This window comes from Poromitra crassiceps, assembly GCF_964638095.1.
Source record: "Poromitra crassiceps genome assembly, chromosome: 8".
Classification (NCBI taxonomy): Eukaryota; Metazoa; Chordata; class Actinopteri; order Beryciformes; family Melamphaidae; genus Poromitra; species Poromitra crassiceps.
This window is the reverse complement of record NC_139629.1, coordinates 15,932,365-15,948,507: the sequence shown is the minus strand read 5'-3', so window position 1 is coordinate 15,948,507 and position 16,143 is coordinate 15,932,365. Positions and strand designations below refer to the sequence as shown.

Here is a 16,143-nt window from a genome sequence, read left to right as displayed (position 1 = left end):
CTAAAGGCATGTGACACACAGACCTTTAGCACCTTCTCATATCCTGTCTGTCTAAAGGCATGTGACACACAGACCTTTAGCACCTTCTCATATCCTGTCTGTCTAAAGCATAAGGCATGTGACACACAGACCTTTAGCACCTTCTCATATCCTGTCTGTCTAAAGGCATGTGACACACAGACCTTTAGCACCTTCCCATATCCTGTCTGTCTAAAGGCATGTGACACACAGACCTTTAGCACCTTCTCATATCCTGTCTGTCTAAAGGCATGTGACACGCAAGTCTTTAGCACCTTCTCATATCCTGTCTGTCTAAAGGCATGTGACACACAGACCTTTAGCACCTTATCATATCCTGTCTGTCTAAAGGCATGTGACACGCAAGTCTTTAGCACCTTCTCATATCCTGTCTGTCTAAAGGCATGTGACACACAGACCTTTAGCACCTTCTCATATCCTGTCTGTCTAAAGGCATGTGACACACAGACCTTTAGCACCTTCTCATATCCTGTCTGTCTAAAGGCATGTGACACACAGACCTTTAGCACCTTCTCATATCCTGTCTGTCTGAAGCCATCTGACACACAGACCTTTAGCACCTTCTCATATCCTGTCTGTCTGAAGGCATGTGACACAGACCTTTAGCACCTTCTCATATCCTGTGTGTCTAAATGGAGAACTGAGATCACTGGCTGTGCTCTTCTTACTTTAGATTTTGACTTATGGGTGTTTTTTTTGTCTGTTTTTAAGAGCTAAAAAGCAAATTATTATAAACTGTGTTGACATGACAATAAAGTATTGAACTTGACAAATAGAGATAGAGACAGGCCGACAGACCAGTCATCAGAATAAAATGTTCGCTTTATGCAAACCACGGATATGTTGGTTCTCGTTTGTGAACCATCACCATTTCTTTATGTAATGTTATAGCCTAGAGACCTCTAGTGGTCATGTAAATAACGACTGCTATTGAAATAGTACGGTGGACAGTAAGGGTGTCATAGTTGGGGGTGGTGGAGGGCATAAGCCTTTGTCTCGGACACCGGAGTTTGATCCCCAGTATTTCCAGTCTACATTTCCATAAGTCACATTTAACGTTTTTATTATTTAAGTAGTAGAACCCAAACCATAACCAAGTTGTTTTGTTTGTGTAAAATTTATGTTGGAAACGCTCCTGTGGTTGGAGGACTTGAAATGTTGATATGAAACATATTTTTGGTTCACAAACATTGAGATTGAACATATGAAACTGTGGTTTGCAGAAACCTAACATGCCTGCAAACGTGTTATTGTACTGACTGGACTGGACGGAAGCAGTAGACTGTATCTGAGGACTGTAACAGAAACATTAAAACAGCTGATCACAACAACAGGATGAACAGTTTGAGTCCAGATTGTGAACTTTATAATAAAAACTGACTTTCAGCACAAAAGCCTGTTGTCCTTTCTTTTTTCAAATTTCTTTGTATTGAAACAATAAAGTCACATATCTATAGGTATGTTTGTTGTACACATTTATTTATATATATATATATATAGATTGTTTTTTGTTATTTAACCATGACCAACACCTAACCCTAACCAAGTTGTTTTATTTGCCTAACCATAACCCTAACAACCAACATCCTTCAAACAAAAATAAAAAGTCAATGAAACATGTTTGAAGAGTTGTCATGGCGATTATTCTGTGTATTTCCGTCACATTGGTAGATAGAAGCTCCCTTCCACAGAGCTACAGGGGCAACAACTAATCATAATTAAGAACGATTCTTACCGTCCCACAAAATAAGATAAAATACTGTATCTGATAGGGTTGTTGATCACTGCCATAGTCTGTATAAAAATATGCCACCGTGACGTCACCAGTTGCTTTGTGGACTCCCATTTTGAAGCCTCCAGTTTGGCATTTTCACCGTCGCCATCTTGGTTATTTGGAGCCAGAAGCAGTTAGTGAGAGTTTTCCACAGAGCTGTAGCGCCGCCTGCTATTGGTCCGTGATCAGCGAGCTGTGCAATTATTGGACAGGCGACCTATCAATCACACCCCAAAGCATAGTCTGCTTTATCATCTATTTGACTCGAAATGGGACCATAATTTACAAAATGAACATCATGCTGATACCATATAAACTTATTAGCAAAGTGTTTACTGAGGTCATAAATCAGCTGAGAAGTCAGGTCATTTTCCCATTGACTTTTATACAATTGGACTTTGTTTTTGCAGGCATAGACTGTATGAACTGGTGAGTTATACAAAAATCCACCCCATACGGTGAAATTAGCTATAGAGACCAAAACAGTTTTTTGTACCAGGCTGTAAACATGTTTATTTCTGCTGTAAAGTCAGGCATTTTAAAGGTACATTCAGCTATGTTTTTGTGTTAAAATAAGTGTTAAATGGCTCTATATTCTGACAGCAATCACTGAAATGGAGTGTTTGGTCAGTGACTTGAAACCCCCAACCCCCCACTGTCCTCTCTCTCTCCTGTAGTCCTGCAGGCAGGGCGGACGTATCTCCGCAAACGTAACTCGTAGAGACTCACGGATGGCGGCGTTCTATTCGGGGTGAAACAAATACATACAAGCCTTTTTTATGCATCGCTATCTGACCTTCCGTTTCCCAGAAAATGTAAACTTTTCTCTGATTGGATAGTTTGAGGTCGGATCGCGATGCCTATAAAGGACCATGTATTTTTTCACCCCGAATCCAACGCTGCCATCCGTGAATCTCTACGAGTTATGGTTGCGGAGATACATCCGCCCTGCATGCAGGACTACAGGAGAGAGATAGAGGACAGTGTGGGGTTGTGGGTTTCAAGTCAATGACCACTGAACACTCTATTTCAGTGATTGCCGTCAGAATATAGAGCCATTCAAGACTTATTTCAACACAAAAACATTGCTGAATGTACCTTTAACATGGGGGTCTATGGGGAATGACTCGTTTTTGCACAAAGCCTCAAGTTTTTGGCACTTCCGCGGTGGCTTAATTTTTCCAAAACAGTCTAACCCTCTCATCCCCTTTGTGACCTGATGAAATCTCTATGAAAATATCTCTCACTATAAACACTCTCTGTACACGTGTTTGACATGAAGCCAGGGTTCCCACACTTTTTCATGAATAGAATTTCCACGTAATATGACGCGGTGACTCTGAATCAACACCAGAAATTATTATCACACCGGACAAATAGGACACACCTCTTTATATTGGATTGTAGTGCTTTAGAATCACTGCATCACAAATGAATAAATCATGAATTTCCCCTAAAAAATCCAATATAAAGAAGTGTGTCCTATTTGTCCAGGGTAGTAATCATTTCTGGTATTGATTTGGAGTAATTGCGTCACATTACTATATTGAACCCCCCCAAATTGTAAATTTTCCATACAAATATTTACAATATACATATATACTGTATGTGTGTGTGTATGTGTATATATATATATATATATATATATATATATATACATATATATACTGTATATATATTAGGGCTGCCAACGCAAATTCCTTTTAACGCCACTATTTTTTTTTACGTGCGATTAATGCATGCACTTTCTGTGATGTTTGAGCCTTGGTCCGCCCCATAGTTTGGGAAATCAGGAAGCAGTAACGTTGATAGCAAGCAGAAACAAACATCTGAGCAGAAAGGGAGGAAGAAAATGGGTATAATGGCAAGTTCAGCTTCAAATTCAGAAGATGTCCCGCATTTTGGGTGAGAGAGAGAGGGAGTGCGTCAGTGCAATCAGACCGTGGCAGAGAGAGAGAGAGAGACAGAGACAGATGGAGAGCAGGGGCGGGGGGAGATGGAGACAGAGACAGAGAGAGAGAGAGAGAGGCAGAGAAAGCGAGCGAGACAGTGAGAAAGAGAGGGAGGGCGATCAGACCAGAGAGAGACCGACAGAGAGCGGGAGAGAGACCGAGGGAGAAAGAGAGAGGGGGGGAGAGAGCTGGCACACAGTCTGCACACACTGTGGCTCGAGAGATGTAGAGGATCGCACAGTTAACTTCACACAGTGCAGCCTGAGAGATGTGTATTCCCAGTAACTAGTAGCAATAATAACAATACCAATGGCCAAATACTTACCCATACTAATGACAATAGCTACTACCCATATAAATAGAAGTGCATCTTTGAACAAAGCTCCCAGGTTTGAGGTACCTCGGTTTGAGGTAGATTTAGAACAGATTTAAAAAAATTCGATTAATTTGCGATTAATAGCGATTAACTATGGACAATCATGCGATTAATCGCGATTAAACATTTTAATCGATTGACAGCCCTAATATATATACATGTATATAATATAAGCACTAAATTCTGTGACTTTTACAACACTTTCAAGCATTTTACAAATTCCATAACTTTTCCAGGCCTCGAAAATGAGATTTTGAAATTCCACTGCTTTTCCAAGTTTTCCATGAGCGTGGGAGCCCTGTGAAGCACACAGCCTTGGCGAAGGGACACGTCAGTCGTCGGCGAAGGTGATTCGGCCCGGGCCCTCGTTCTTCATCCACCGCCGGTATCTCTTCATCCTCGGGTCCATCGCCATCTTCACCTTCATCTCCTCTTCCTGCTCCTGTTTGTACACCTAACGGACAAACAAACAACACGGGAACAAACAAACAAAGTTGTTTTCTTGGGGTTGGTATCGTAGACTTAACCAGGTGCTTCCTCAAGTTTGAGGTGTTTTCCTGGCCAGCTTTGCATGTCACATTGCAAAGGTTGCAGTGAGCGTTTTCTTCTCTTGGAAAAGTGTAGCCACAGTGGACCGCCTTCGGCTCGCCATGTTTGTTGTTGTTTCAGGCAGGGTGACGTACTGACGTAACTCGCTCTCTTTCTATTACTCAGATGTGTTCAGGTACCAAAATTTGGCACCGTTTGATTTTCTGTGAACTGGTACTCTGTAGTACCGACGTCATTCGGTCGGTACCTGTAAAAGTACCGAGTTCGGTACTCAACCCTAGATCAGATATGAAAATATGGAGGCCTTCATGCTTGAAATTTGGTCTCTCGCTAGTGCAGACCACACTTCAATCATGAGAGACCAGTTGGTAAGATTTAACAAGCAGCTTTATTCAGCAAATGGCATGGCAACTACTTTGCATATGACTCCATTGTAGGGCTGATGCGATTTGCGATCAAATCGCCTAGAAAAAATCTCTAGAAGCTGCGCCCTACTGTACACTTAAGATATGTTTCTGTTAATCATCACGAGTGAGGGGGAAAGCATCTGCTCTCTACGTCTCTCTCCAGTTTCCTTGCAGCACCATCAAGTCAGCCAGAATGTAAAAGTATGTCTTCCGCCGCGGGCTTTCACGTTAACGTTAATATACATTTTGAGTAATGCTTTAGACGAGTTCCACTCCGTTATTAAAGTTTATTTTGCACTGCGTGCTTTTATTTTTAAGGTTAACAACGGAAGTGCTTGTGTTATTTGTCATGCTCTGGGTGACGCCAGGTTGAACCAGAGTGGTGTTGTGTGAGGCAAGTGTTGTAATGTGTTAAAGGTTGGACTGGTACACAGACCTGGTAGTTCTCTCTGATCCAGAGGTATTTCTCCAGGAAGCTTTCTCTCAGATGGTCCTCCAGACTGTCAAACTGAGCCTGAGACATCTTCATGTTCCTCCTGAGACAGAGACAGACAGAGAGACAAAGAGAGACAGACAGAGAGAGACAGACATACAAACAGAGAGACAGAGAGAGAAACAGACAAAGAGACAGAAAGACAGAGATAAGTAATACTGTCTGTCTCTAATACAGGGTATATGCAGCAATCCTGATGTTAAATTCAATACTTTTCAAGACCTTTTTCAAGACCCTTCCAATATATTTCAAGACCTCAACGCCACTTCAAGCTGTAACCGGTTACATCAGCGACACACCTTTAACTAACACTTACTATACATTGAGTTTGAAATTGCTAAACTAAGGGTGTATTCACACCTCTAGGTCGTTTGCTTTGTTCCAATTCAGGGGCTTAATTGATACAATTGTTGCATTTATGCCTTGGTTCGTTTGTGTTCACACAGCCACAAATCAAACGATCCAAATAGTATTGCCAAACCTGGATTGGCCAGCAGACACTCTGATAGGCTAGTAGCCTCCCAGGATGGAAAAAATAATTCCCAGAGATTTTCTATAATGATTATAAGAATGCGTTTTGTTAGACCTACATTAGGCTATGTCGGGCGTGCGTCATGCGAGGAGAGAGAGAAAGAAAGAGGGAGGGATCGGGAGATTGCCTATTTAGTAGGGGTGTCAAAAATAATCGATTATAAGATGCATCGTGATGCGGACCTGCACGATTCTGCATCGATTCACAAATGTCAAAAATCGATTATTAAAAAAAATATATATATAATCAAATAAAATATAATGGAAGTACATGCAGTTGTTTATTTTAATTATGGATCATAATACAATGCAATTCTAAATGCACTTTTATTTTAAAAGTAGCCACACAGTGAGAAAAAAGAAAGTGAGAAAAAAAATCATGTATTCGGGAAAAAAAGTGATGCATCGATTTAAGATGCATCGAGATGCATCGATAATCGTTATCGAATCGAATCGTAGCCCTCTGAATCGTAATCGAATCGAATCGTGAGGCCAGTGAAGATTCACAGCCCTACTATTTAGGCTATCTATCGGGAATTTGGAGATAGAAGATCAAAGACCCTCGCAACGTCTGCTATTACTATCATGGAGACTTCAGACGATTACGCATATGAACACCTGTCCTGTCAGGAATAAAATATTAATAAATTGAATAATAGCCTACGGACATTTCGAGGGAGACATGCAATCACTCTGATTGTCTGATTGAACCAGACATCTTATCACAGAGAAGGCTGGCTCTGATTACCACGACTTGTTTTTATTTATTTTGGAGACCAGATAAGTTGATCGAGTTCAAACTGCTGATATGATGATGTAAAAATCCCCCAGTTTATCCATGCAAACTGTTGATATCTGGGAGAGGTATGCTCTCAATTGTATAGCATTGTACTTTTGGATGTTACCTGAATGCAACACAGGTGATGACAGCCAATGACATGCACGGAAAACTGATGTGTGTGTGTGTCTCTGACCCTGTGTCATTATCAATAAACAGCTCCGTGTGTGTGAAAGAACCACAGAGAGAGAGAAAGAGAAACTGCTCCACGTTTACATTTATTTCCTCGGTCTTGCTGCTACTCTGGGAGTGCACGCGAGAACTGCTGCATTAACCCACTCTGCTAACACAAACGTTAGTTTCACAATTGCCAAAACAGGATCTGAATGATGTTTTTAAACGATAAAAATGCTCGTTCTTCAGGCCATTACGCACAGCGCAGTTGACTACGGCAGCTGGTTTATCCAAAAATGTGCAGTGTTTACTGCAGTTGTGTCGGATCGAGGTCGGATCACGTTCTCACCACAAACGAACCACAACAGAGTTTGTTTAAAGCGGACCGAGACCACCCTTTCTTGCCGATCTCGGTCCGCTTGTTTTGTCCCGCATCCGAGTGTGATTGCTGTGTTCACACTCCCCCAAACGAACCGCACCAAGGGGGAAAACGCTCTCTGTTTTGGAACAACTGCTCCAAACGAGATAGGTGTGAATACACCCTAAATGGTCTTAGTTTGCCATAACTTCTATGGAGCACTGTATCAATACTGTACAACAGAATTCAGATAGGCCAGGAGGGAATAACGCTCAAGATAATAAATTGAGTGACTAACGCAACGGCAAGGTTTATTTATATATACTTTAGAAAATAAAGTATATTTAAATATAAGGTGCACACGGCTCTTATACTAGACATCACAATGTTACGATGGTGGGGGCTGAGACCATCGGCTGTGCCCGACATCGTCGATGGACAATTCCATCGTCCCAACCCTAGTGCAGGCTCACCTGATGAGGTAGAGCTTCTCCGTGTCTCCATACTCCTCCCTGCAGATGGTGAAGCGGTACACCCAGGAGGAGTACCAGGCCAGGTAGGAGCTCAGGTAGACGGGGAACAGCACCATCTGACACAGCAGGAGGTCCGACAGCAGGGGCTTCTGGTAGCCCCCTTTGATGTCGATCTTGTTTTTGATGATGTCGCGGATCACCTCCTCCTCCTGCTCGCGGATCTCCTCTTTAGACCGGCGGTTCTTGCCCTTCTCCTTGGTGCGGTTGAGGAGGCCCTGCTGCTTGGCGATCTCCGTGGCCTGGATGCGGTACTTAGGCACGGTCACCAGGTAGCTGATTGCCTCGTTGTAGCTGCTGTGCCAACTGTAGAACTGGGGGAGGTAAGATGGTTATATACATATATATATGGTGTGTATACACTGTACACTCGGCAGACAGCTCTACTTGCCAGACACTGCCGGGCTCCATTTCTCCAAACTGGGACCGCGCCGGCTGCAGAGTACTGCATGTAGTACACTGACTGTCCAGTACCTCATACAACCCCACGTCAAAAAAAAATCACAACTATCCCTTTAAAGATTTCAAATGTAACTATAACCTGATTACACATTTTCCAAATGTAATCTGGGTTGATTATAGTTACTTATTTTTCGTAATCCAAATTATGTAATCCCTATTACATGTAGTCAGTTACTACCCAACCCTGCCCACGTGCTACGTCCTGCTGGGGAAACTCCTCGCTGTCAGGTAAAAAGAAGAGGTTGTCGACTGTGCTGGTCTACAACTCCAATTGGCCAAGTACAATGTAAGTACAATTGGGGAGAGAAACGGGAGAAAAAATGTAAAAAGGAGCGGACAGTCGTACCTGGAAGATGGAGATGGCGCAGACGGTGATCAGGATGACCAGCCGGACGTCCACCCGGGGAGCCAGGCGGCGGCGGTAGTAGGCATAGTAATGTTGGTAATACTCCTCTGGGTGGTCCAGCATGTAGTCATAATCTCTACGAGAGTCTTCATCCTGCACCAGAGGTCGTCTTTTAATACAGCTTTAACACGTCCATTTCATCATTGTCTCCTCTCCTTATTCTGCTTTCATTTGATCCATCATTAGAGCTGCAATGATTAGTCGATCAACAGAAAATTAATCACCAGCTATGTTTATTTTCTTTAAACCGATTAATCATAGAGAATATTTTTTGAAAAAGAAAAAAAATCTCTCCAACCAATCAATGCCGAGGGGTATAACGATTAGCCAATCATTTTTTACTTAACCTTTATTTAACCAGGAAAGTCCCATTGAGATTAAAAATCTCTTTTTCAAGAGAGACCTGGCCAAGACAGGCAGCCGCACAAAGGAATACAAAAGTTGCATATAAAACAATAAAAAACAACAACAACATATAACACAAATTCAGTGTTGGGCAAGTTACTTTCAAAATGTAATATACTACATATTACTAGTTACTTTCATTTGGAAGTAATACGTTACTTTACAATATTACTTTCTTTGTAGAGTAACTAGTTACTTACTACACTACTTTTTCATTACTTTTACCAAAACAACAGCAGCAGCAGAATGACATCGCCGCCCCGGAACCATCCCAAAAAATAATTTCAACTGCCTTGAAGTCAGAGTAAACAATCCAAAATTCTAAATGTTATCCTTTTCCTTTGTTATTGTCATCTATAGCGGTTATTTGCATAAAAACACACCATTTGATTAGGAAATGATTGTATCTTTTTTAAATATGTGCTTTGATTTAATAAAATTTAACTCAATTTGTAACTTGAGTTACTTGACAAAGTAACTGGTATAATATTACTGAAATCCTATAAGTAATAAGTTATATTACTGAGTTACTGCTAAAAGTAATATATTACATGTAATATGTTACTTTTGTAATGAGTTACACCCCAACACTGCACAAATTACACTAGACAAGCAGTATGAGCCAGAAAGCAACCTAGCAGGGCAAGCCAGAGCATTGATAAGAGATAAGACTATTAGGGCGAATCAAAACATCGGCAGACCGTTGAGTCAACCTCTAGTCCCTTCATGAGGCATTTAAAAACATCCAGCGATACATACTCTGTAAGTTTCAGCTCATTCTGTAGCATGTTCCAAGCAGATGGAGCTGAATACCTAAAAGCTCTCTTTCCCATTTCTGTACGAACATTGGGAACAGACAACAGGAGCAGATTTTGTGAACGTAAAGAAGAATAATTCCCAACACTTTTCTGGAAAATATAAATACATAAATAAGAGGGGAGGAGACGGAGAATTGCCTGGTAAATCAATATAATACCAATGCACAAGTCTACGGGTGGCCAGTGCGGACCGGCCAACCCGAGCATACAGGGTACAGTGATGAGTCAGCGTCAATAACGGGCGGGACTACGCCATTGCCGAGGAATGACAATAACAATAAGCCTTATGTTATATTCTTAAAAAGGTGGGTTAATATCATTCATTCATTGCATCATATGCTATATAGTTTTCTCTTGCCGTTTTCTAAGCAAAATGTTGTAGTCGGATAAAGGGGGTACTTGGATTCAGAAATCAGGGAAAGGGGGTACTGAAGCCAAAAACGTTTGAGAACCACAGCTGGGTTAGAGCCTTAGAGCAAACTGCTGAGACTGTTTGGTGAGTCAACAGAGGTTATCTTCAGCAGACGTTTAAACAGCCAAACCGCCTGCTAAAACGCCACATCAGCAAAACAAACTCACATTAGCATGAGTTCGGCAAACACTTTATTTGGATAGTCCGCCTACTACTGACACTGCATTCACACCTGTTTTTTAAATGTGATCTGGAAGTTATCTGGGTAAGGAAAAGCGCATGTTAACGCCAGTCCCACTGACGTGGCGCATACACAACAATCTGCTGCCTGTGTAAGCTACAGATGATAACTTTATCAGGTACATGTACAACATAACATAACATACATAGACATCGGCCTCCTCTGTCTCTTTCTTTCTCTCGCCCACACTCTCTCCCTCTCTGTCTCTCTTTCGTTGTCTCCCCCACTCGCTCGCCCTCTTTCTCTCGCCCACTCTGTCTGTCTCTCGTTCTTTCTCTCCCCCACTCTCTCCATCTCTGTCTCTCTCTTGTTCTTTCTCTTCCTCACTCTCTCTCCCTCTGTGTCTCTTTCTTTCTCTCTCCCTCCCTGTCTCCCCCACTTTATCTCCCTCTTTCTCTCGCCCACTCTGTCTCTCTCTCGTTCTGTATCTCCCCCACTCTCTCCATCTCGGTCTCTCACTTGTTTTTTCTCTCCCTCCCTCTGTCTCTTTCTTTCTCTCGCCCACTCTCTCTCCCTCTCTGTCTCCTCCACTCTATCTCCCTCCTTCTCTCGCCCACTCTGTCTCTCTCTCGTTCTTTCTCTCCCCCACTCTCTCTCTCCACCTCCCCCCATAGTGTCTCATGCTCTCTTTACCTTAAGCGTCTCGTAGGCGGTTGCCACCTGTAGGAACTTGTCGTGCGCGGCCTCTGCGCTCTCGCCCGGCTCGGCGCGATAGCGGTCTGGGTGGTATTTGCGGGCCAGCTGGCGGTAGGCGCGTGCTATCTCCGCGCGGGCGGCTGTGCGCGGGACGCCCAGCACGTCGTAACAGACCTCCGTGCCGCAGTATAGTCCCGGGAGCAGCGCGCGCGCCGCGGGCACGCACAGAAACAACAGCACGAGCCGCCACGACACACTCATCTCTCTGCTCTCTCTTCTGTGTGCAAGCGACCATACTGTTTGCCTCATCATCACCACGCGCCTGTCTGCAACTTCCGGGACAGAGCGATGACGCGGCACCAAAGATCGTGTGTTTTGCAGCGAGGACTCGTTAGCAAGGTGCACATAATTTATGCAACCGATGGGACGAGTGTAGGCTGCTGCTGCTGCTGCTTCTTCTTCTTCTGATTCTTCTTCCTTTGAATTCTATTGCGGTTGGCATCCTTAAACGTTGCATTACCGCCACCTACTGGATTGCTAAAGCGACGATATTGCAAATTCCCTTTCCTCAGTGTGTCATCCAGCTCCTTTCCAGAAACGTCCACAATGTTAAAGAGTATCCTGGCAGCCCTCCATTCTTCTCCCGACCCACTCAGGTTCCTTTTCCATGTCACCACCTCAACATTTCTCTCCATATTTTTCACCAGTGTTGGGGGGTATAATTACAAAAGTAGCCTAACATATTACATATTTAGCAGTAACTCAGTAATATAACATTATTACCAATAGGATTTCAGTAGCTAATATTATACTAGTTACTTTGTCAAGTAACACAAGTTACAAATTGATATTTTTTAAATCAAAGCATAGGCTATATTTAAATAAAGATACAGTCATTTACTAATCAAATTGTGTGTTTTATGCAAATAACCACTATAGGTGACAATAACAAAGGAAAAGGATAACATTTAGAATTTTTGACGATTTACACTTATTCGGGGGCGGTGATGTCATTCTGCTGCTGCTGTTATTTTGTTGAAAGTAATGCAAAAGTAGTGTAATAAGTAACGAGTTACTCTACACAGACAGTAATATAAAGTAACTTATTACTTTCAAATACAAGTAACTAATACGGTATATTACATTTCATGCAGTGTCTCTATCGTAACACTGGGTCAGTTTTATCTACTGAGTGATCCTTCTTCCTCGAATACACAGTCTTTGTGTCCCGGGAGAAATGATGACGTGCTTTATGGAGAGGGAGACTCCCTGTCGCCCCCTGCTGGTTTCTTCAAATCCTGGAAAATAAGAAGTAAAAAATCCAGTTTGTGCTCAGAGTCTGTAAAATAAAAATAAAAATAAGTAGTCTATATTTAAATATATCAGAACGTGTAAATCAACAAAAAGTTGTACACAGCAGCTCAGACCTAGATGGTGTAGTGCAAGTGAGATGTTTGTGGCTGCCACAGCCTCAGTAGTCCATAAGGCCACAGCCTGGCCACAATCAAGATTCAAGATTCACTTTAATAGAGAGCCGCAGTAACGAGTCCGGAAATCATCGATGCTAACAGCCCTGGTTCTTCACAGTTTTCGCCTATGGGAGTTTTGAATGGGTTTTTGGCGCGATGCTTCTAATAATCTCTCTGGGCAACGCTGGCTTAATCAAACGCGAACCAGTGTTTAGTAACATCATCTTCACACACGAGGACCACTTTTACGAGTTTTGAAGCTTTTACGTGCCGTTAAAAGGACGGCTAGCTAGCAAACGGCTAAATGAGACTACACTGTTGAGTCGATGGGGATATATACGTCAATAACGTCACCACTTCAAAGGACGAACACGGACATTCTCTTTCCCTCACCTGGTTCAGCCCGTTCAGACCGGGGTAATCAGTGCACACATCAACAATAGTCTGGGTTGAGTGCTGACGTGACGTGGAAGCCTATGCGACAGTGTGTAGTTCTGGATTAGCTTAGCTCGAGCTTTTTACTTCTAGGGCTCGCATTTACGCTTCAAAACTCATGAAAGTGGTCCTCATGTGTGAAGATTATCCGACGGAACTCTGGTTCGCGTGTAATTAATCTTGCGTTGCCCAGAGACCGTATTTGAAGCATCGCGGCAAAAACCCATTCAAAAATCCCATAGACAGAAACAGTGAAGAACCAGGAAGTTCGGGACTTCCGCATTCTGCCTACAAAAATACATCATCCCTGCGGCTCTCTATTAGCCTAGGTAAACCCAGCCACCACGTGACCTGCTCTCTCAGTTCCCAGTCACTATCACATAGTGACTGAGAACAGGTCTGAGAGCAGGTCACGTGGGGGATGGGTTTACCCAGGCTAGCTCTCTATAGCCACAGTAAGTAATTCGATTACACACAAGGAATTTGACTTGGTTCAAGTATGCAGCGTAGCAGTCACATCAAATAGGAGACGAAGCAATACAGAAAACAATCTCAAATTAGAAAGTGCAAAGTAAAGAGTCCTTTAAAGTGAGGGGGGGGGGGTGAAAAAGTCCTGATTTGTGGGGGCTTTTTGTTCTCGTTGAAGAGGCGGATCAGTTGATAAACCACAGATCAGTTGATGTAGTTCTCCTGCCTGTCCACTAGATGGAGACATTAACCACATCATCTACAGTGATGATTATACTGTCTTTTGATGACAGTGTTTTACTTTGCATGTCATAGTTTGCGAGTATCTTGTATTTTCAAGATCAAGATTCAAGATTCACTTTAATAGCGACAGTGAGTATTCAGATTACACTTGAATAGCCACAGTGAGTAATCAGATTACAAACGAGGAATTCGGATATGCAGTGCAGCGGCAGAGATGGGTAGTATTTTAAATACATGTATTTTAAATACATGTATTTAAAATACATGTATTCATGTATTAAATACATGTATTTAAAATACGTATTTCAAATACATTTGTGTATTTTGTCATCTGTATTTGGCTGGACCGAGAAAAATAAGATGTAATTTGTATCAAGATACTTTCAGACCTTGTATTTTGTGTATTTTAAATACATAAAATACTTTTTTCTTAAATTTTATGTGATTTTATTCTCAAATTGACACATTCTAACCATTGACACAGGTTTAAACTGTGGAGGAAAAAATTTGACATGTCACTTCTACTCTACCTCTGATTGGCTTACCCTCAGAACAAACTCAACGACAAATCAGAGGCAGAGTAGGGTGGGTCTTGAGTCAGACTTCACATCACTTCTACGTCTAGTATGAAGCCTTGTATTGGTGGAAATTACCCCAGAGATAAATTACTAATATAAATTGATGATTAGATATTGCATGCACTGGCCTATCTGCAAATGAAATGGTTTACTGCATATTCAAACCAGTGTATCATATTACAAAGACACAACTAATTATCTTCTTAATTAAAATTGGAAAAGTGGGTGGCAGTGTATGTGGCGGCAGTGTGGGTCATGATTGTGATCTCATCAGTGATGTCACTCGATCAATTGTGATGTCATCAGTGATGTCACTCGAGCAACTCTGATGTAGTATGAGCCGATGGCGCACATTTGCACAATGGCACCAAGGTGGGTGGGCGGTGTCTGTCTGTCTGTCAGTCATGATTTTGGGAGCCCGTGGAGCCGGCGATTTCCATAACTGCAGCCATGGCACAACATCTCCAGGGATAGCCTACTGTTACTTATGTCAGATATCTAGGACTAACATGGTCAAAGTTCCAAAACTTGAGGTTAACATGTAGAAATGCTGCCTGTAAGTCAAAAGCCCTCACAGAAGGTGATTAACAGCGTGAGGGAGAAATTAGCTGTGCTGAAAAACAACTAAAACTGAAATGAAAGAACTGTAATGTGTTAGAGGGTACACAAAGGGGAATACTGTCACAGAGGCCTAAGAGATGATTTACCATCTAAGGAAACCAGACAATTTCACATTTGAGAAGCTGGAATCAGAGAATTAGGACATGGCTCAAAATGATGAATAGATGATCAAAATAGGCAATTAATGTAATATTTGGCAATGAATTGATGGATTGACTAATTGTTGCAGCTATCAGTGTTTATAAAATGTATTTTTATGTATTTTCAAAATACAAAATACGTATTTGTATCTCAAATACATTTTTCAGACCAGTATTTTGTATTTGTATTGTGATACATTTTTTGAGCAAGTATTTGTAATTTGTATCAAAATACTTTATGATGTATTTTCGCCCATCTCTGTGCAGCGGTCACATCAATAGTAGAAGACGAAGCAATACAGAAAAACAAAATATAAAACTAATCTAAAACTTGCATCTGTAGATTTTTGAATGTTCCAGAATGAATGAATGAATGAATAAATAAATAAACAAATAAATAAATAAATAAATAAATAAATAAATGAATAAATAAATGAATGAATGAATGAATGAATGAATGAATGAATGAATGAATGAATAAATAAATAAATAAATAAATAAATAGTCCAAACAAGTTCATTTCGTCCAACTAAAATTCATAGTAACTAATAAGAAGATTGCAGGGTCAGGGTACTAAAGTATAATTCATTTTTCCTTTCTAATTGAGACTATTATAAAGTGCAAAGTAAAAAGTCCTTTAAAGTGACATATGATGGGGGAGGGGTAGGTTATTGTCCGCAAGATTATTCACTAGTGGGGTTGGGGGGTTGCTCAGATTAGTTTTTTTTGTGACCGACTTTTTATTGATTTTTATATAGATTCCACCATGGTCGTAGGAAAAATAAAGTGAAACGAAAACGCTGTCAATACATTACATGCAGAACATTTACATTCTATCCATTTGCCTA

At 41.5% G+C, this 16,143-nt stretch overlaps 1 protein-coding gene across 2 annotated transcripts; it reads right to left on the bottom strand.

The window, feature by feature from the left end:
• Nucleotides 1–1,553: 1,553 nt before the first annotated feature.
• dnajc25 (DnaJ (Hsp40) homolog, subfamily C, member 25) lies at nt 1,554–11,637 on the bottom strand. Of its 2 annotated transcripts, none has more exons than XM_083641732.1 (5): nt 11,339–11,637; nt 8,770–8,922; nt 7,905–8,275; nt 5,534–5,633; nt 1,554–4,595 (listed from the first exon to the last, which is right to left on the bottom strand). In XM_083641732.1, the coding sequence occupies exons 1-5, from the start codon at nt 11,600–11,602 to the stop codon at nt 4,473–4,475; spliced, it is 1,011 nt and encodes a 336-aa protein (XP_083497858.1). In that variant the 5' UTR covers nt 11,603–11,637; the 3' UTR covers nt 1,554–4,472. The 2 variants fall into 2 exon arrangements, with proteins under 2 accessions (XP_083497858.1, XP_083497859.1); XM_083641733.1 differs by having other exon boundaries at nt 1,554–4,583.
• Between the last annotated feature and the right edge of the window lie 4,506 nt (nt 11,638–16,143).